Below are 21235 nucleotides of genomic sequence, written 5' to 3' on the forward strand. Positions count from 1 at the left end.
GCGGTCAATCTCCATCGGTGTAGGCCAATTTTTTGGTTTGGTGTACAACACTAGTGTACACACCATGACATACACTAAGCTTCCAACAATACTTGTATATGGGACATTCCTCATGTAGTCCCGCTCTTCATCATCTTTAGGAGACTGCAATATACTGAACTTGAAATATAGGGCCATAGGAGTACTCATCGGCTTCGTCTTAGAGTCGATGTTGAAGCGTTACAGTATTCTCTTCAGATGCTGCTTCTGAGTAAGGTGAACTGTACCTTTCACCCTATCTCTGCTGATCTCCATCCCTAATATTTTCCGTGCTTCCCCCAGATCTTTCATTTCAAACTCATAACTCAACTGAGTTTTTAAACAATTTATCTCCCCCTTACTTTTACATACAATTAACATATCATCCATATATAAAAACAAATAAATGAAAGACTCATTAGTAAGTTTTCTGAAATATACATAGTGATCGTATTGGCAACGAGTGTATTTTAGATCCTTCATAAAGCGATCAAAACGCTTGTACCATTGCTGAGGTGACTGCTTCAAGCTATAGAGAGACTTCTTCAGACTGCAAACCCAATTTTCTTTTCCAACTTCTTTAAAACCTTCTGATTGAGACAGATAAATCTTCTCTTCCACATCACTATGTAAGAAAATTGTTTTCACATTAAGCTGTGCTAACTCAAGATCATATTGTGCAACCAAAGTTAGCAATATCTAGATGAATGAATGCTTTACAGCAGGAGAGAATACTTCATTGTAGTCAATTTCCTCTATCTGAGCGTAGCCTTTGGCTACCGATCTAGTTTTGTATCGCACTCCATTTTAGCAGATTGATCATCTTTCTGATTAAAGATCCACTTACAGTCAATTGTCTTTTTTCCTTTTGGAAGTGGCACTAGCTCCCAAGTCTGGTTCTGGTGAAGAGACTGCATCTTTTCATTCATCGCCTTTGTCCATTCGACTTGTTCACTGGACTGTGTGGCTTCTTTGTAAGTGGTTGGGATCGCACCTCCTTCAGCTAGTAGCACATATGTCACATAGTCTGCAAAACGTGTTGGTACACGTTTCTCTCGTCTCAACCTGTTCGCTGCTATTAATTCAAGTTGTATTGGAGGTAATGTGACTAGACTATCAACCTCATATTGTCTGTGCTCTTCATTTATTTCTCTTGAATCTTTTTCAGTTGAAAACTCCACCTTTTACGAATCACTAGGTGTTTCGCTATCATGGCTGCCTTCATTGGAGTCTTTATACTTATGTGACTTAAGCATCTCAGACTCATTGAATGTTACATCTTTACGGATGATAATCTTCTTAAACTCTATGCACCAGAGTCTATACCCTTTTACACCAGTACTAAAGCCTAAGAATTTTGTTTTCTTGGCTCTAGGGTCAAGCTTACTTTCTTTAGCATGATAGTAAGCAAGACATCCGAACACATGTAAAGAGTCATAATCAGTAGCATATGTACCTCTCCACATTTCAGTAAGTGTCTTCCCGTCATTGGCAGCTGCAGGTAGTCGGTTGATGATGTGGCAGGCATATGTCATAGTTTCAGTCCAAAATTGTTACTGAATCTAGCATCTAGTAACATACATCACACTTTCTCTATTAAAATAGGGTTCATCCGTTCTGCCACACCGTTCTGCTGTGAAGTACCTTGTATCGTGAAGTGTCTGACAATTCCCTCTCTCTGGCATACTTCCATAAAAGGTCTAAAGTGTACTCACCTCTATTATCAGATCTAAGCCGCTTGATCTTTCTGCCGGTCTAAGTCTCAATCATTTTCTTCCAATCAAGTAAGATTTTCAGCACTTCATCTTTATTCTTCATTGTATACACCCACACATGACGAGAATAATCATCCACAAAAGTTACAAACCAATACTTACCTCCCAAAGATGCATTTTGGGTAGGTCCCCAAATATCAGAGTGTACATAGTCAAGTATCCCCTGTGTATTATGTATAACAGTTCCAAACTTGATCCGCCTCTGGTTTCCCAATACACAATGCTAACAGAAAAAAAATTTACCAGTCTTAACACCTTTGAGTAAGTCTTGCTTCACCAGTATTTGTAAAACTTTTTCTCCTGCGTGTCCCATACGCATATGCCAAAGATTGGTGGTGTTGGCATCAATCTCATTTAGTTTCTCACAGCATGTAGAAACTCTTTCATCAACAGTACTTCCTTGCAAGAAGTATAAGTTTTCTCGCCTCAAACCCTTTATTGCCACCTGAACTCCCATTAGTACTTTGAGAGTTCCATCTTCAATGGTGATTTTGAATTCATTTGAATCCAAAAATCACAGTGAGATAAGATTTTTCCACAAGTCGAGAACGTACCAAACTTCTGTTAGAGTTTTGACGCTACCATCGTGCAGCTTTAACTGAATGCTACATATTCCCTGAGTTTTACAGGCACTGTCATTGCCCATAAGTACTGTTCCACCCTCAATCTTTGTAAAGTCAGTAAACCAATCCCGATTGGGACACATGTGATAGGTACATTCGCAATCCATAATCCGTTTATCGGAATGACAAATGAATGATGAAATTGTCAAGGAAAAATCTGAATCATCATCTTTGTCCACGACATTAGCTGTGGTGGGTTGATTTTGCTGTTGTCCTTTAAGCTTGGGATAATCCTTCTTCCAGTGTCATTTGTTGTGACAAAATGAGCACTCGTCTCTAGCGAGTTTTCTACCAACTGATGAACCACGTTATGTGGCTCGAATTTTTGATTAAAAACCTTTCTTCTTTCCAGGATACCTTGACTGTGGTCTCCTTCTTGCTGTTAACGCTTCACTTGATGTATCTAGTTGTACTTGCTTATCTTTTCTGCGATACTCATTGCTAATTAAAAAACTAGATACATCATCAAAACTGATCTTTTCCTTTCCATACAGTAGAGTAGTAATTAAATACTCATATGTATCAGACAAAGAATTTAACAAAAGTAAAATTTTATCTTCATCTTGGATTTCAATATTCAAGTTTAATAAATCAGCAAGAATTTGATTATAACTATTTAGATGTTCATACATAGAAATACCTTCACGAAATTGGAATCTGAAGAGCTTTTTCTTCAAGTGCAAACGGCTCTCAATACTCTTCTTCATAAACTTATCCTCAAATTTATGCTAAAATTCCTTAGCATTTGTCTCTTTCATAACAAAATACTTTTGTTCTTTGGTAAGGCATAACCGGGTTATACTACAAGCTTGGGTATTAAGCTTCCTCCAATCTTTTTCAATCATATCATCTAGTCTCTCTTCTAACGCAATATCCAACTCTTGTTGGATCAAAACGTCTATAACCTCATACTGCCATATGCAAAATTGCTAGTTCCATCAAACTTCCCAACTTCAAACTTGGCATTTGACACTGTGGACCAACATCTAAAGCTATTGGCGTTTCTAGAGTTCCTATCTCTTCCAGATCCTTCCATTTGAATTTAAAAAATTTAGACAAAAAGATTTCAAAATTCTAACCGTACGGATGAGTCCAGAATTATCTAAATAGTTAAAAAATACTATTTGATTGTTGAAATCGGACTCCAAATAACTTAGTTCAAGCCCAAAATAGATATGGAAAAATAATGGTCCTGATCGTGTGGCACGTGAGATGCACATGCTACAGTAGGGCGTCTGGTGACGCATGGGCGTGTGTAATACACACGCTATAGTTGCTTGTGTGCGTGAGGGCGGGTGAGACGCGTGTTGTACATGGACAGAAAACTCCCTATGGCACGTGGGAGCGAGTGGGAGAGTGATGAACAAGCGTCCTCAATCTCCGATGCACATGGGGGCGCGTGGAGTTCAGTTGTCTTCTTCCTTTGGTTGCTATTGAGGCGCGTGAATCACACTCTTTAACTTTTAGAGGAGTGTACGAGCTCCTCCGGTGGTCATTTTCGATGCCGTTTGCAGCAACAGATCCGTCTTGACGAGAGAAACATTGTAGTGTGATAAAAAGTTAATTTTGATCAACTAAAATTTTTTGGACAGCACGAACTGAAACTCTAATACCAATTTTTGTGCCCAGAGCCGCCTAGAAATCAAACACAAAATAGATAGAGACAGTATTTAAGTGGTTCGGCAATTTGTCTAGGTCCACTGGAACGGAAACACTATATTCAATGTGTTTGCATAAGATTACAAACACTCTCTCGAAACAACTTTCTATCTCTCAATGGCACTACAAACTCACACTCAGAGCTCATCTTCTTGGATGATCTTTGCTTCAACTATCCTTTTGTTTCTCGACGGTGAAGTAAGACTAAGCTCATGAGTTTATTTTCCTAGGTCGAAACAAGTTGATAGGATCCCATTTTTTTGCCCCCATGTTGCCATACGCCGAGGGGGGGGACCTCCATGTCGCCATACGCGGGAGGGGGGCATGGGGATGTAAAAAAGGAAAGAAAGGGATGGAGTTTCTCTCGCTTTTGGCATAACGGGCCCCTGCGGGAGGCCCGCAAATGGGCTATTAGCACAGTGGTAGAGTGCGCCCTTTATAATTGCGTCGTTGTGCTTGGGCTGTGAGGGCTCTCAGCCACATGGATAGTTCAATGTGCTCATCAACGCCTGACCCTGAGATGTGGATCATCCAAGACACATTCGCATGGCATACTTCTCCTGTTCGAACTGGGGTTTGAAACCAAACTTCTCCTCAGGAGAATAGATGGGGCGATTCAGGTGAGATCCAATGTAGATCCAACTTTCTATTCACTCGTGGGATCCGGGTTGAGCTCCTTCCTCTACAAAACATTACATAATAGAGGGACACTTACCATAGCTGGAGATGCTAAATGCTTTCCAATGCACATGGCTGGACCTAAACACTTCATTCATAAAAGGGTGAACCTGTCATCGAGAGATTAAAGTCTAGAGCGACGCATGCATTTGATGGGATTAAAAGAAGTATTCTTCTTTGTGGGAATAAACCAACAACCATTTGAAGGACTTGATTTGAGATCCCAATCCTTGACATTCTTGGGAATACAGACATCAGAAACCATTTGACCAAGGACACCATGAACACTAATGCTTGGTAGACTATGCAAGTGGATCAAACCTTGCTTATGTTCATTTTGCATTGAACCAACACCTTTACCATTGCCATACTCCATCGAAGTGGGTAAGAAGTAATTGTCACTTGGTCCAATAGCAACTTCGCGAAAGCTATTCGAGTTCTTTGTTGCTGCTTTCTTGAGGTCACCACAAATTGGCTCAGGGATCTCATCCCTTGTTCCCTCCATGCCCATCCTTTCTCCATCAAGTCGAAGTGTTCGCAGAGAATAAACTTTATCTGCCTTATCAAGAAGCTCCATCAAGGCAGCTTTGTATTCAATTGGATAATGCCGAAAATGACCTGGAGATCAGATGACACAATATCATTTAAGAATATCGTAGAAAGGAGTATTTGGAAATGAAACCAAGTTCAGTTTCATGAGAAATGGGAAGAATAAACAAGCACAGATAATGTCTTTTTCAATTTGTCCAAGGAAAAACAAAAAGAAACAAAATTTTTAGTTGTATCATAACTGCGTACATGCTTACGGGTTACTACCCAATTTGTATATAAATTATGTCTTCCTTTTGAATTTGCAACACTGAATGTGTATTTGAGCGCATTCAGGATGTAACTAGGATGGTTTCAGCAGTACTCAATATATGTAAGATTGTATATGTTAACACAACGGCATTAAGTTTAGAAGCAGACCTACGTGAGCAGACTCTTTCCACTTCACCAGCTTAACATCACCCCCAAGCTCTTGAATTCGTTGAGTAAAATAGCAAATAACTTCGCAAGGAGCAAGATCGTCATTTTCAGAGCAAAAAATGAGATATGGGGCCTTCATGCTCTGTATAAAAACAAAATTCAGTAAATGCAGGAGAAAATGAAGTAAAAAAGTAATGACGATAGATTCTAATACTAGCCAAAAGAAAAACAATAACTCCCCATACAATAGAAGAGTACAGAGTCTGCCAATATTCAGCACGCTGTGATTCAAATCTGCTGAGAAAGAGGGTATCAAGACCAGAAGAAATGCTGTGGGCAATCCATGATGCTAACCGTGGTGGATGGGACATTGTACGAACAGTTGGGTGAAGAACAAATCTTGTGCCCAAATCGCTGGTAAAATCAACCGGGCTGGAATCATAGATATAACCAGATATGCAGTATCTAACCAGTCGGAAGTCATCCTTCACAAGAAAATAATAATAATAATAATAATAATAATAATAATAATAATAATAATAATAATAATAATAATAATAAAAATGAGTTTCTCCTCAATATGCATTTTAATACAATGGAGACTACTCTGCTTAATTGCAAAATAGAAGGGGGAGGAGGGTAGAAGAACATAAGAGAATACCAGATTTTCCTGTCCTCCACACTTTCCATCAATTATCTGCCACAAAAGATAAATCTTTTTACTTATCTATCTGAAAAGGATTTTTAATTTCTTATAGCTGCACTGATACCTTATACCTACAGAGAACCCCTTTTCAAACTCACATATAAAGGCTGCCTTTACTTTAAAGAAATTATCTGAAGGACCTTGTACATGCAAGCTTTAGGACCACCAGAAAAAGAAGCAAGGACTACAGGGCATGGCCTAATCTTTAGCTCCTACACATCCAAAATATCAAAAAATGCATTTATCAGATGACCTTGTCCAATGGATGAAACTTGCAAAAGCTAAAGCACAAAGAGCACTAAACTTTACTTCTTGAAAAGGAATATAGAGTGCTATCTTAGTTTAAAGGAAACATTTGGTTCTGGAGTGAAATAATACAAAACGAAAAAAAATAAAAGATTCTGTAAGTCGTTTCTTTCCTAATTTTGGACCCGCCCAAATTGATGGCATTGAAACTGAAGCAGGAATTCCAAAAGATCACAGTTCCACAAGCATTCAATAAGAATAGGTTAAAGAAACAACTCAATAAAAGCTTTCATCACCTGTTATTGTAGGATAACTAAAATAAGCACCGACCTGAGCAAGTTCATTGAGAACATGAACTGCTAGACTCGTGGCCTTCTCAGGGAAAAACCTGCAGAGATAATAGATGAGGTCCAAAATCAATATCATATTAAAAAATAAAGAAAAAATAGAAAAGAGGAATTACAAATTTCATCTTTTAACTCAGGTGCCAGCAAATGAATACTTCAAACAAACATATCTAAGATTATCGAGTCAACAAGCACTAATACTACAAATGAAATTATCAAGACTCGAAAGAAACTCATTAATATAAGAATTGCACACGGGCTGGTCAGTATACTTCCATTGGAGTGTTTTCACAAAAAGCAAACATGAGATAACAGATCCAGTATTTCCTGTCCTGATTTAATTTGTAATTTTTTGCAACTGAATTTGACATAAATGATTCATTGCTCAAAGAGATACCAATATCCCCGTGCGCAATACTTGTGTAGTCAGAACCCATGTCTCAAGGCAAGATCAGCAGGTGCACATACATATCTCAGTATAAATCGAAAGGACCCTTGTTTACTAGCAATATATCGAATCAACTACCGTTAAGAAGAATCATGAATTAGAGAGTAACACAAGTCTCATCCAAAGCAACCCAATTTAGAGTCTAGCAAATAAAGCTCTAATTTACCGAAAAAATAGAAGAACAGGCTCTAGTCTTTTCACAATTTTTATGAACAATAACCGGGTTAGCTAACTTTCATTGATTAAAAAAAATCCAATAATTCAGCAGCAAGGTGAAAATTTCCCACTAAAACAGCTTATTAGCAACCCGCCAAACTAACCCCAAGCTCTCAATCTCACAGATTCAGATATAAAACGTAATCAATCGAGAAACAAATGAGTGAACTCACATATTGAGAAACTCGGAATGGCAGACGAGTGAATTCCATCCCAAAGAACCGTAGAGCTCTACGTAGCTCTTCACGTGCCTCTCCTGGCTCGACATCCATACGAATACAACCACTATCCCCTTATTAGATTTGAGTAATACTGGAAAACTCTCGTGTGTTGTACAGCGAGAGGTCTGAGTTTATATATTAGTCACTGTGCCGAGAATACAATGCAAGAATCTCTTTACGGTCTGTCCAAGATCCGAACGTCTATCGCACAGCAGAATTACACGGAGAGTTTTTCTACGAGGAAAGTCGTGTATTAATATTAATTTTTTTATATTTAAAATTTAAATTAATATTATTTTTAATAAATATTATTTTTAATAAAATTTATTTTTTAACTAATCATAATAAATTAATATACATATTAATATATAAATTTACTTGCAACTAAATTTTTTCTTACAAAAAAATTATAAAAAAAGAAATACTAGAGATACCGGAATGAAAATATTTTAGACATCCGCAAATCACGTACACCTTGGCTGTCAACGTTGTTGGCGCTTATTTCCTTAATACGCCCTCTACTTTCCCACCCTTTTCCCTTCTTCCCCAATAACATCTGCCCCTAAATCCCCACATTTCCTCCTTTTTCTCCTCGTTTCAGGAACTCAAATTCGTGGAATACATTTGCCAATTTCTGTACTGGGACACACTTATCCAAAAAAGTGGGAAAATCTCACCGAGGTGAAGCGAACTTCGACTTTTATCAATGGAGTAAAGAAAACAGAGCGGTATTAACGATTGGGCAGAGAAGATGACAGAAAGCTTTCTGTTTTTCAACTAAAATTATGCAGCCTTTTTCTTTCGTAAGCAACAGACCAACTTTATAAGATACAGTCATTAAGATAAGATGATATATTTTGAATGATTTATTTTTTAATATTTTGTCTTCCTCGGCAATTTTGTGTATATGCTCGTTGAGATTAGATGGTTAACCCATAATCCTTAACGCTGGAGACGTGGGAGAAAAGCCTTGACAATGGCTTGAACTGGGATTGATGATGAACACTATAAGAACTGGTTTATTAATATTTATCAAGCTTTTTTTATACTCTGGTGGATTGTTAAAAGTATTTAATTATAAAAAAATTATTTACATTCATTTTTACTTACTCTTTATATATTTTATTAATATAATTAATTGTATCAATTTTTTAATATAAAATAAATTATTTAATAAATCATATTAATAAAATATGTAAAAAATATATAAAAATAATTATACTTAATTTAACTCTTTAATTATATATATACTTTAATGTTGTGAAAGACAAAAACTATGATTTCGATTTATAAAATAATAAAGATTAAAAATATTAATTTTGTAATTATATATATATATATATTTAAAAAATGGTCATATTTTTATGGGAAGAACATTCGTTGGGCCGTGACTCCTATGTTAGTTGGAGGCCATGATTGCAGCTCCAAGTGGTCCCCAATTTCTCCTGGTTTTTTGTCAAGAATTTTCTAATTCATGACAATTATGTTATTTCCTTAATAAATGAGGGCAATAACATAATTTTATTATTCATGTTGACCTAAGATTAAACTTATAATAAAAATTCCTATTTAAAAGGTAAGTTGTTATGAATAGCGTATTTTACAAGTATAAAAAAAAATATGTATTTTAGAAAAAGATTATAGTTTGAGGTTTTTTAAACTAAATTTTAATTAGATAAGTAGGTAATTAAACTACATTTTAAAGTTCACAAAATAAATTTTGATCATATTTGATTGTTTTATTTTTAAGTTATTCTACTCAAGTCTTATACAACACAACTATTGTTTTTTTTTTTTAATTTTTATTTATTTATTTATTTATTTTACCTCTAGTATAGGATTGCCAAGTAGATCTTTTTTTTTTTTTTTTTTTTTTTGTTATGACACATAAGTATGAGTTAATTTTGTATTTGTTTTTTTTCAAAATTTAAGTTTGATTGGTTTACACATATATATTTATGGTATATATTTTTATTTAATTGTTTAGAAGTTAGGTTAGATAATAAATTATATTCGAGACTTATCCAAATCTTAGGTGTGTAACTAAACGTTAACCATGTTATATTATAATAATATTTTATTTATTATTATTTAAAATATTTAATCTCATCTGTATAATCAGACGAGCCTGAGTATCATTTTTTTTTAATATGAGATTGATCATTAAGAAATGAATTTTTTTATATAAATTTCAAATTTATTCGAGAGTTCGTGAGATTCTTTAGGTAAATGAGACTCCTATGTAAATTATTTATATTCCTATCTTTCTAATTTATTTTTAAATTTAAAATGAGATAATGGATGCCAAAGTCGGTGAAATAAAGAAGAGGCAAAATATTAAAAAAAGGAAGAAAAAAGAAACCTAAAAGTTTTCCTAAATTGCTATCTGAGTTTTGGTTCTTACACATTATATATTACACTTATTAGTTTTTAAATTAATTAAAATTTTCTATTCATCGTAAAAAAATAAAAAATTATACCAAAGTGCACACCGTTGCACCTAAAAGGTGCATGGCAATCATAAAGCGTCAAGCACAAGATTAGCAGACAACAACACATTTACAGCACTGCACTGCATAAAGAAGCAATCAAAATCACCGCCCTTTGCACTCGTATTTGCAGGAAGCAAAACGCGTTGGGGGGTTTATCTCAACTTTATCATCAATCAAACACAGCAAAGTTCTTTGATTGATTATTGCGATCCGGTTGATCTATCTATTATCTACCCTGTGGTGGATAGAAAAGGATCTCTTGTGCGAGGTAAATAGTTGAGAAAGACAGAGAGATGGTGGAATGAGGGTGAGTAAGAGGAAGAAGGGAGGGAGAGAGGGACATGGCGCTGGGGAGAGTGAGGTGGGGTTGCTCGTACAGGAAAACCACTCTGGTCGTTTGCTCCATCAACATTGTAATCGCTCTTTACGTTCTTCGCTCTCTTTATTCTTCTCTCTACATCTACTCCGGTAACGTCTCGAGAAACAGTAAGTCTCTCTTTTCTTTTCCATCCTCTTCAGGCTTAAATAATTCTTGCTATTTTTGGCTACGCCCACTTTCTGTTTTGGGGATTTTATGAAAACCCGGTTCTAAAGTTTTATTCTTTAATTATTTTTTTCAGTTGTTAACTATACCCCGGATCAGATTAGGAAAATGGAAGAATCGATTCGGATTCGGAGAGCGTCCGAACCGTTGGAGCTTGTTAAATTGGTAAGATCTGTTTTAGGTAGATGTATATATTTTGATCGGCTTATTGGGCATTAGTGTTGTTTGAGCTGTTTTGCCTTAGGGGTTCCTGAAATTCGTTGTTATGGCCTATAGGTGAAGGAACTTAAGGAGGGGCTTTCTAGAGGAGAGGTTGTGGTTGAATTGCCACGCCCTTTAAAACAGAAGATCTCCGACGAGATTTTGACGAGGTTGAAAAACTTGAATGTCAGTGCCAACGTCACTGATCAGCGAGGTGGGTGCAACTTAATTCCTTCTAATGTCCGTCGGCTGATGGTAGCGAAGGGATCGATTTCACTAATTGTGCTCTGCGGTTGATAATTTTTTTAAGACTAATGCTAGATTCTACACTACTCTTCTATTGTTTAATCATAGTTGGATTTATATATATAAACTTTCAACCTCTCACCCTTATTTGCCATGACTCTATTAAACATGGTGTATTTCTTTGAATTGGCTGATACATTTTTCCTGGATTTTGATATTTATCTATAAAAAGAAATATATATTTTTTTAACAATGATTGATCTGAGCTTATTAAGTATTGCCACGCCAATAAACTGGGATAATGGTGGGATATTTGTGCACTTTATAGCATTTTCCTTTTCTGAAACATTTAGTAAGTTATGTTTAAGATATGGCAGTTTGTTCTTTAAAGCATTAAGTTTCTTGAAGTCTCAGTAAAGCGTTTGTCCGATGTTTTACTAGTTTTAGCTAAAAACTTAATCATCTAGGCCCTTTATATTTGCAATAAGCTCCCTTTGTTCTGGACTTTTACGTTTGTCTTTTCTGTTCAATGTCTTGTTTTGGTACCAACATATGATCTTGCTTTCTGCTTCCAGTTCACGTCTGTTCCTTGTTCTGATTTTTTAAGTTGAATCTTTCCATATGTTCCAAACTAAAAGTTTAAGTGGGAATCTCCTTGCCGAGGGCCTGTGCAGCCCTGGGATTTGGGACTTGCGTAGTATTGATAGGCACATAATTCGCAGCTTGTGGGGTTGCTCCTTTGTGGGGTGGTGTTACTTAGCTTCATCAGGGGCTTCGGGAGGTGTGTTGGTATTGTGGGATAAGCGAGTGGTGGAGATGGTGGAAGAATGTACCGGGATGTTCTCTTTGGCAGTATCTTTTAAGAATATGGAGGATGGGTGGACGTGGGCTCTAGCTAACCTATATGGGCCCAATGCGGATAGAGAGCGAAATTTGTTGTGGGAGGAATTGGCGGGTTTACACTCTGTTTGGGACTTACCTTGGGTCTTTTGCGGAGACTTTAATGTAGTCAGGTTTCCTAGTGAAAGGGAGGGGGCATCCACGTCGACGAGCGCAATGGAAGCTTTTTCAGAGTTGATATTTGATTTGAACCTTGTGGACTTGCCGCTGCAAGGGGGGGCATATACTTGGTCCAATAGCCGAGGGGGGTCCCAACTGGATAGATTTCTAGTCTCTTCTTCATGGGAAACACGTTTCCCGGATCTATGCCAAAAAAGGTTGCCACGGGTATCTTCTGATCATTTCCCAATTTTGCTTGATTGTGGTGGCATTTATGGGGGTAGGCGTTCCTTCAAATTTGAGAATATGTGGTTGGAAGTTGAAGGATTTGTGGAGAAGGTACGGGATTGGTGGGATGGTTACTCTTTTGATGGTACCCCTAGCTTTATTGTGGTGAGTAAACTTAAAGCTCTTAAGTTAGATGTAAAAAAATGGAATGTAGAAGTTTTCAGACATACAGAAGTACAGAAAAATATCGTATGGGAAGAGCTGCACGCTTTGGAGGAAGGGGATGTTAATGAGGCTTCTTTGTCAGGGAAGAATGCGGTTGTGACCGAAATTGAGAAGGTATTGCTGCTGGAAGAGATATCTTGGAGGCAGAAGTCTAGGGCGCTTTGGTTGAAGGAGGGGGACAAGTGCACCAAGTTCTTTCACAAGGTGGCCAATTCACACAGGCGCAATAACGCTATTGAAGTCCTCCATTTTGGCTCACAGGTGTTGCTTTCTACTGAAGAAATTCAAGATCACACAGTGCAGTATTATGAGGAACTTCTTGCTGAAAAAGTAGAGTGGCGCCCCAAACTTGATGGTTTAAGTTTTGAACAGTTGGATTCCGAGGTAGCAGGATGGTTGGAGAGGCCGTTTGAGGAAGAGGAAGTGCATCTTGTGGTGAAAGGTATGTGTAAAGACAAAGCCCCGGGCCCAGATGGTTCCTCCATGGCTTTCTTTCAAGAATGTTGGGATATTGTGAAGGAGGAAGTAATGAAAATTTTTCATGATTTTCATACTACTAACAAGTTTGAAAAGTCACTAAACGCTACTTTCATTGCTCTCATTCCAAAGATAGTGGGTGCCAATGACTTGAAAAATTTCCGGCCTATCAGTTTGGTAGGTGGGATTTATAAAATCATCTCTAAGGTGCTAGCAAAGCGCATGAGCATAGTGATGGATAGTATCATATCCAAACCTCAAAATGCGTTCGTTCGGGGCTGGCAAATTTTAGACTCAGTCTTGATAGCAAATGAGTGTCTGGACAGTCGGTTAAGGGAAGGTAATCCCGGGGTTCTTTGCAAGCTAGATATGGAAAAAGCTTATGACCATGTGAGCTGGGATTTTCTTTTCTATATGCTTAGAAGATGTGGTTTTGGGGATAAGTGGTGTGAATGGATCAAGCATTGTGTATCGACAGCTCGGTTTTCAGCTCTAGTGAATAGAACATCATGTGGTTTTTTCCAGTCTTCTAGGGGTTTGAGACAAGGAGACCCACTATCCCCTTTCTTGTTTGTTATTGTGATGGAGGCTTTGAGTCGCATGGTGGAGGCTGCCGTAAGGGGGGGGTTTTCTCGCTGGTTTTTCAGTAGGCAGCAATAGTAATGTTAGCATCATTTCTCACTTACTTTTTGCGGATGACACCCTCATTCTTTGTGATGCAGAGAGTGGCCAGATTCGAGCCTTAAGGGCGTTGTTATTGTGTTTTGAAGCTGTATCGGGGCTCAAGGTGAACTTGGAGAAGACGGAGTTGGTCCCGATGGGGGATGTGAGTAATATAGCTTCGTTAGTGGAGCTATTGGGTTGTAAAATTACGGCCCTTCCTTTAAAATACTTAGGACTTCCCTTGGGGGCACCTTATAAAGCAATGAGCATTTGGGATGGAGTAGTAGAGAAGATTGAGAAAAGACTATCGGGTTGGAAGAGGCTGTACTTATCAAAAGGGGGAAGATTAACTCTCATTAAAAGCACTCTATCCAATCTCCCCACCTACTTTCTTTCCCTGTTCCCTTTACCAGTGAAGGTGGCAAACCGGATAGAGAAGTTGTTCCGAGCTTTCTTGTGGGGAGGCATGGGGGAGGAATTCAAGTTTCCCCTTGTGAGTTGGCAAAGGGTGACCTGGCCAATTGCGAGTGGGGGGTTAGGGGTGCGAAATTTGAGTGTGTTTAACAAGGCATTATTAGGGAAGTGGCTGTGGAGATATCACTTGGAAGGGAACTTGCTGTGGCGGGAGGTCATTGATCAAAAGTATGGTTGTGCGTGGGGGGAATGGTGTTCCTTAGAGCGTAGGGGGTCATATGGAGTAAGCTTGTGGAAATTCATAAGAAAGGGATGGAATGCTTTTGAAAAACATCTAAAGTTTGAGGTGGGTGATGGAGCACGAACCCGCTTTTGGTTAGATGCATGGAGTGGGGAGAGATCTCTATGTACTACATTTCCAGCAGTATTTAACTTGGCTGGAAATCAGCAGGCCTCAATCTCAGAATTGCTATGTCGGGCCAACGGGACGGCAACTTGGAATATTACTTTTACTAGAAATGCGCAGGATTGGGAACTTGAAGAGCTGGTAGATTTTTACAGTTATTTATATTCAGTAAATCTAGGCGTCAATGGGGGAGACCGACTGTTGTGGACTCACACGGGGAGTAAAAAGTTTACTGTTAAATCTTTTTATAAGGCCTTGACAATCCAACAGCAAACTTTCTTTCCGTGGAAGAGTATATGGAAGGTGTTAGTACCTTCTAAAGTTGCTTTCTTTACTTGGACAGCTGCTCAGGGGAAGATTTTAACGATTGATAATCTTAGAAAGCGAGGTATGGTTGTCATGGAGTGGTGCTATATGTGCAAAAAGAGTGGGGAATCAATAGATCACCTGCTTTTACATTGTGAGGTGGCTGGGGAGTTATGGGCTGGAATACTTAGTAGAACCGGGCTAAATTGGGTTATGCCTAGGAGTGTGGAGGAGGTACTTGCATGCTGGAACAGACCACACAACAGCGCTCAACTGGCAGCAGTGTGGTGGATGATGCCCTTGTGCTTAATGTGGTGTTTATGGTCGGAAAGGAATGAGAGGTGTTTTAATGCTAAGGAGCGTGGAGTGGGGGAAATCTGGAACTTTTTTGTATTCTCTTTGTTTCAATGGTTTTCTGCTATTGTTCTAAAGGGAGGGAATGTTCATGAGTTTCTATTTTCTTTATAGTCCACTAGAACGTAACTAGGTGTCTCACTTTGTATACTCCCTGTGTACTTGGGCATTGCCTAGTTTCTTCATATTCAATAAAGATTATTACTTATCAAAAAAAAAAAAAGTTCCTCTTTTGTTGTTACCATTTTTTTCTTGGCCACCATAATCACAACCATCATTGCAGCTGTGAGGCCATTATTGTTTGCACCACTGGTCTTGACACCATCAATGCCATGATCACCTCTGTCACGGCGATTGACTGACATGTATCTTTGAAATGTTATACCACAATTATCATCTACTGGTAAAAAAAAAAATTATGTATACCGCAAATTTACTAAGGTCTACCACGATTCACCTAGAATTCACTTGTGACTTACTGCCTTCTTGAGACTGCTGTTGCTTTTACCAACAGTATATATAGATCTATGCAATACCATCACCACTAGAAGCTACACTATCGCCAAATTAATAGTGTCATATTATTGGAACTGTTAGTATCACACCTTTGCACCTCCTTGTAACTACTTATCTCATTGCCACTACATGACCTCCATGCCAGCTCCATGGAGTTGGGTAGTAAACTTATCCTTTGATAGGGGGTTTTAATAATTAGTTTCAGAACTTTTTCTTCTTGATATAAGTAATAAAAGAAATTCAAATAAAAATTATGACTTTTCATTAGGAAATGGCTGCCCTCTGAATTCTCTTGTAGAAGTATCTGGATGTGGTGATTAGGTTTTCTTCTCTATTGGTAATAAAGCGTAAAAGGCACAATTCAAAGAATGGAACCTCCTTGCCGAGGGAAATTGACTTCTCTGGTAGATTCCGGTTAGTGGGAGTTATGCCTCAAAGGTTGGCAGACCTTTTTGCAAATTGGAGAAGTTTATATGGCAGTCCCCAAATCGCAGCAGTGTGGAAGATGGCTCCCATATGTTTAAGGCGGTGTATTTGGAGGGAAGGGATGATAGAAGTTTTAAAGAATTTGAACGGACAATGGATGACCTTAAAAGCTTCTTTTTCAATACTTTGTTACATTGGGTAATTACTATAGATTTAATGGATGAAGCTTTCGTAATTTCCTTGTGGAACTGGGGAAAGAAAAAAGAATGGAACCTTCTTACAAATTTATACTGTTGTGCAAATGTTTTAAGCTGTGAAGTTAATAGATTGATTGTAAATGAAATAAGCAAGTTAGCTTTGCTGCTGAACTGCAATTTGGTTTTTTCATTCAATGGAAATGTGATTAATTTTGATGCCTAAGGCTGCCCTTCTTTGTCTCTTTGACCAAGATGCTCAATAAAATATGGCCAAGAGGCTCTTTTTGAGTTATGATTGATCTATGAAAGATCCTACTGTGATATTGAACCTTTGAAAACTAAGAGGGAGGCCTCGTGGAAAGTTATGGTGGATTCTAAATCGGGTGTGCTTGGGGTGGATAATATTCTAATGAGGTACATTGGGCTATACGGAGTGGGGTTATGTAAGAGTATCAGAAGAGGATGGGGGTGTTTTTTACTTATACTAGACTAGAGGTGGGTGGGTGATGGCTTTGTGACTAGATTCTGACATGATTTATGCTGTGGTGACAAAGCCCTCAAGTAAGCTTTTTGAAAGATAAATAATATCGCAAATGCATAAGAAGCTTCTGTGGCTGATCTATTGGAATTCTCCAGTCGCCCCCTGCAGTGGAATGTTTATTTTTTCAGAGCGTCTTAAGACTAGGAAGTTGATGCCTTCACAGAGTTCCTTATCCTCTTATACTATACCAGATTACATCTTGGATGTATGGATAATATGCTTTGGACCCTACCAAGAGAGGGAAATTCACTGTTTAGTCTTTCTATAAGGTCCTTAACACCTCAGGATAGGAATCAATTCCCTTGGAGGAATATTTGTCAGACAAAGGTGCCTATGAGAGCCATTTCTTGTTGCCTGGACAGCCTCCTTTGGGAAAATTCTCGTCATGGACAACCTAAGGAAGCATCACATTATTGTGACTTATTGGTGCTCCATGTGCAGAAAGTGCGGGGAACCTGTTGAGCACCTTTTACTCCATTGTGAGATTGCTAGTACATTGTGGAATGACATTTTTGGGCGGAAAAAATCTATTTATCATCCTTTTTATCATCATCCTCTCAACATCCCTTGATGGAGTAATAAATGATAGGCCTACAAGTGAAACATAATAAATAGTCTCCAATAATTTAATATCATATCATGGAATGAAGAGAGGATGATGGTAAAAGGGATGATGAGTAGTATTACTCTTTCGACTGAGTTGGGTTGGCTTGAGTTATGCCCAAGAGGATAGTAGACCTCTTCGCCAATTGGAGACAATTATATGGTAGCTCACAAGTTACACCAGTACGAAAGATGATCCCAGTTTGTTCAGTGTGGCTTATTTGGAGAGAAATGAATGGACATTTTGAGGACTGCAAGTAAGCTGAGGAGCTTAAAACCTTTTTTGTAAAATACTTTCTTCTTTTGGGTAGCTTCTATACATTGTAATGAGCTGATTTTCCGTTGTGTGTTTTTTATTTTTTCTTTCTTATTTTTTCTTTTTTTTCCCTATTTCTAATTAGGAGTTCCTCCTGTATACTGTCCATGCACTTGGGCTGTCTTTTGCATTTCGAATAAAATCTTTGATTACCTCTAAGAAAAGGCCTTCAATTACCCATCTGTATCATTATGCAGTAAGCTAAAAAATATCGTCCTTTAAATTCTTGGGTTGCTGTAGTTAGTAATTTGACTCCATATTTGGCTTATTTTTGCATTGTTCTCTTGAACAAACAGAGGCAGTTGAAAGCTGGCGCAGAGAAAAACTTGAAGCAGCTAAGCGACGGTTAGCCAATAAGGGAGGGACTTTGAATTCTACTATTCCACATGAGGAAGCCAGTATGGTCTTTGCTTTCATGACTGTTTCTTTCGTGTTTGAGTCTGTTTGTATGCAGAAAACCTTTCAGATCACCATGCTCGAGTCTTTAAGGGATTCTAGTAAAATCATTGTTGACTGATGGCTAATTTCTGAAATTCATTTTTGCAGTGATGCTAGTAAGAGCCTTGGAGTCTGATTGGGCAGTGCTGTCAGAAGAAATTGGCCTTTGGATACCTGCTGAAGTCATTAACAAAGAACATGATGATAAACCCGAGGGTGAAGAAGAGTTAGGTAATTTATTTTCTCCCCCTTATAACCCCCTCACCCCCACTCGTCTAGATGCTGTCTCTTCTCTCACTTGAATCTCAAGAAAACCCCAGTTTTCATTTTTTCTCTGCTATTTTTCTGAAAAGCACCGTATATGATTTTGGTCTGGTGGAGAGATGTATAATATCAATCGCTGTGGTATATTTTTATTTTCTCCAGAGGATCAAATTTTACCGGGCAGGCCTGTTCCACCTGAATGCCATGCTGAACTTCATACAGATTATGGTGGTGCAGCTGTTAGATGGGGCCTTACCCACCATAAAGAAAGTGCAGCTGACTGCTGTCAAGCTTGCCTGGATCAGGCTAAACGTGCCAACCCTCGTGAAAAGAAATGTAATATATGGGTTTATTGTCCGTCTGAGGCAGGGTGCCACTCTCCAGATATCTATAAACACAAACATCAGGAATGCTGGTTAAAATATGTAAGTTTCAGCCTTCCTCTTCATTATGTTGGCACTCATCTTCTAATACAACCACCCCCCCCCCCCCCACCCCCCCCCCCCCAAAAAAAAAAAAAAAAACAGAAAAAAAAAATTGTTGTATTTCCTCATTTACGTTAAGTTTTCATCCCCATTCACATGATTAGTTCTGACAATCAAAATGCAGGCAGAAAAACCCAAAATAAGTTTCAGGGACAAGTATTCCGATTCATATAGAAATTCACACCCTACTGCCCCTTTTGTTGTACCATGGGTTTCTGGTGTTGTCAGTGCATGATTAGATTCGTCAACATTGGCCGGACGATTTGCATAGGATTGCAAGCTGCAGCTTGTATTATAGCTTGAAAAGCACATGAAGGTAGCTCCACCAAGTTCTTTGTGATCCGGTTCTTATTCATTGTATTGAGAAGGAAAAAGGAAGAAGAGATGAGGACAGGGGTGGTGATGGTCTCTACTTCCTTTTTTGTCAATCAATTTTTGTAGCATTGGGTGTGGTTGTCTTGGTGCTGATGACTTTTTAAATCGAGAAGTCTGTTGCTAAGGCAAGGGGACAATTAGGTAGATGGGAAAAATGCTTTCATTGTGGATTCAATGATCTGCAAAAGTGATTCATTGTAGTTGGGAATGTGAACTAATTCTATCGAAACGATTCATTATTATGGGGATGTGATTACTAAGGCACTTGTTAAAATGATTCATTTTAACAGATGATTACTGAATCACTGATGTATTGACAGAAGGACTGATCTGATAAAGTTAAAAGTACATAAGAGTAAAAAAAAGTTTACAACTAGAGAATATATGGAGAAATCTATCCAAAAGGTAAATCAAATGGATTATAATAATAATTAATCCTAAAAGAAAATATGCTTCTTAGATGGATGGATTGATAGAATTAATTTTATTAAAAAAATTTAAGAAAAATATTTTAATCACAAAAGAATTATACAAAAATAAACGTACAAACTGATATGATTAGATGTGATATGTCATATTGTAAAGTTAATTTCTAATAGATTTTTATAAATTTAAATTAGTTTATGTGTTTATTTTGTATAATCTCTGTGTCTGCAACCGTTTTCAAAATTTAATAGATTGTTTTGGAGGAACTTCCTTCAAACAAAAAGCTTTCAATTGGATTTATTTATTTTATATTTTCCTAAATTGATTCAATTAGAGGCATGCTAATCTCCTTTTAAAATAATGCAAACAATCAACAATGGTTAATATACATGCTAGAAGATAATAAAAATAGAAATTCCTTCTAATTTTTAGACAAAATTAGATGGTTCAATTCGGATAAAATATGAACATATCATGTGCATTGTATAATATTTTATTATTGTTTGAGGAATAATAATATATATTCAACTCTTTTATAATTATTTTTTTAACTCATTTCAAATCAATCGATGCAAACATATCATTTCAATAAAAATAATTTTCAATTTTATAAGAGTACTATTATTCTAAATCCTTAACATTATATATTGTTTATATGAAATAATTTAATTTAAAAGCTAAAATTTAAAATCTAACTCTTACAAAGAATTCTTAATATTTAAATTATGTAAATTGTGTGCTCGACATATTCAATTTGAAAATAAAACAATTCATATAAATCTATCTTAATTTTATAAGAAATAATATTTACAGTCGTGGAATGTGTAAATATTATATAAATTTTTTTTAAAAATAAATAAATAAAAAATTTATATAAAAAAATATTTCATTTACACACTTTATAATTATATATATAACATTATTTAAATTTTATTTAATCTTAAAATAAAAAAAGGTACGTAAATCTTTTCCGCTTTTGCCAAGGTATTTAATTAACTTAAGGGTCAAATTCCCAGCCGGTCAGGTGTGTAACTTTTACATCTGCGAATGGGAAGCTGCACATAGGAGTTGCAGCAAAATAGGATTAAAGTTAGAATTGCTAGAATTTTGAATTTTAAGATGTTTTAATATTAAATAATTTTAAAATTAAAAAAATTTAAATTATTTATTATGTTTTATATAAAAAT

At 37.0% G+C, this 21235-nt stretch overlaps 2 protein-coding genes across 5 annotated transcripts; one reads left to right on the forward strand and one right to left on the reverse strand.

Moving 5' to 3' along the window:
• Positions 1 to 4829: 4829 nt before the first annotated feature.
• LOC122298521 lies at positions 4830 to 8134 on the reverse strand. Of its 4 annotated transcripts, none has more exons than XM_043108307.1 (7): positions 7859 to 8134; positions 7005 to 7062; positions 6569 to 6640; positions 6384 to 6419; positions 5968 to 6207; positions 5723 to 5864; positions 4830 to 5371 (listed from the first exon to the last, which is right to left on the reverse strand). In XM_043108307.1, the coding sequence occupies exons 1-7, from the start codon at positions 7951 to 7953 to the stop codon at positions 4878 to 4880; spliced, it is 1137 nt and encodes a 378-aa protein (XP_042964241.1). In that variant the 5' UTR covers positions 7954 to 8134; the 3' UTR covers positions 4830 to 4877. The 4 variants fall into 4 exon arrangements, with proteins under 4 accessions (XP_042964241.1, XP_042964244.1, XP_042964242.1 ...); XM_043108310.1 differs by having other exon boundaries at positions 6971 to 7062; positions 7859 to 7951; XM_043108311.1 differs by having other exon boundaries at positions 5195 to 5371; positions 5727 to 5864.
• Positions 8135 to 10430: 2296 nt separating this feature from the next.
• Positions 10431 to 19924, forward strand: LOC122299624. The gene is made up of 7 exons (XM_043110012.1): positions 10431 to 10884; positions 11019 to 11107; positions 11219 to 11357; positions 18357 to 18458; positions 18607 to 18729; positions 18925 to 19187; positions 19372 to 19924. Exons 1-7 carry the CDS (start codon positions 10740 to 10742, stop codon positions 19480 to 19482), a joined length of 972 nt encoding a protein of 323 aa, XP_042965946.1. The 5' UTR covers positions 10431 to 10739; the 3' UTR covers positions 19483 to 19924.
• Positions 19925 to 21235: the final 1311 nt, after the last annotated feature.

Source organism: Carya illinoinensis, chromosome 16 (genome assembly GCF_018687715.1).
Source record: "Carya illinoinensis cultivar Pawnee chromosome 16, C.illinoinensisPawnee_v1, whole genome shotgun sequence".
NCBI lineage: Eukaryota > Viridiplantae > Streptophyta > Magnoliopsida > Fagales > Juglandaceae > Carya > Carya illinoinensis.

What these genes read in the sequence shown, in the direction of transcription:
- LOC122298521 (XM_043108307.1), bottom strand. Translation starts at nt 7,953, where the DNA reads ATGTCGAGCCAGGAGAGGCACGTGAAGAGCTACGTAGAGCTCTACGGT. An exon ending in GTGGAGGACAGGAAAATCTG is followed by an intron (nt 6,208 to 6,383) that starts GTATTCTCTTAT and finishes TTTCTTGTGAAG; the next exon opens with GATGACTTCCGACTGGTTAG. An exon ending in GAAAGAGTCTGCTCACGTAG is followed by an intron (nt 5,372 to 5,722) that starts GTCTGCTTCTAA and finishes TCTGATCTCCAG; the next exon opens with GTCATTTTCGGCATTATCCA.
- LOC122299624 (XM_043110012.1), top strand. Translation starts at nt 10,740, where the DNA reads ATGGCGCTGGGGAGAGTGAGGTGGGGTTGCTCGTACAGGAAAACCACT. An exon ending in CAACGTCACTGATCAGCGAG is followed by an intron (nt 11,358 to 18,356) that starts GTGGGTGCAACT and finishes TTGAACAAACAG; the next exon opens with AGGCAGTTGAAAGCTGGCGC. An exon ending in TATTCCACATGAGGAAGCCA is followed by an intron (nt 18,459 to 18,606) that starts GTATGGTCTTTG and finishes TCATTTTTGCAG; the next exon opens with TGATGCTAGTAAGAGCCTTG.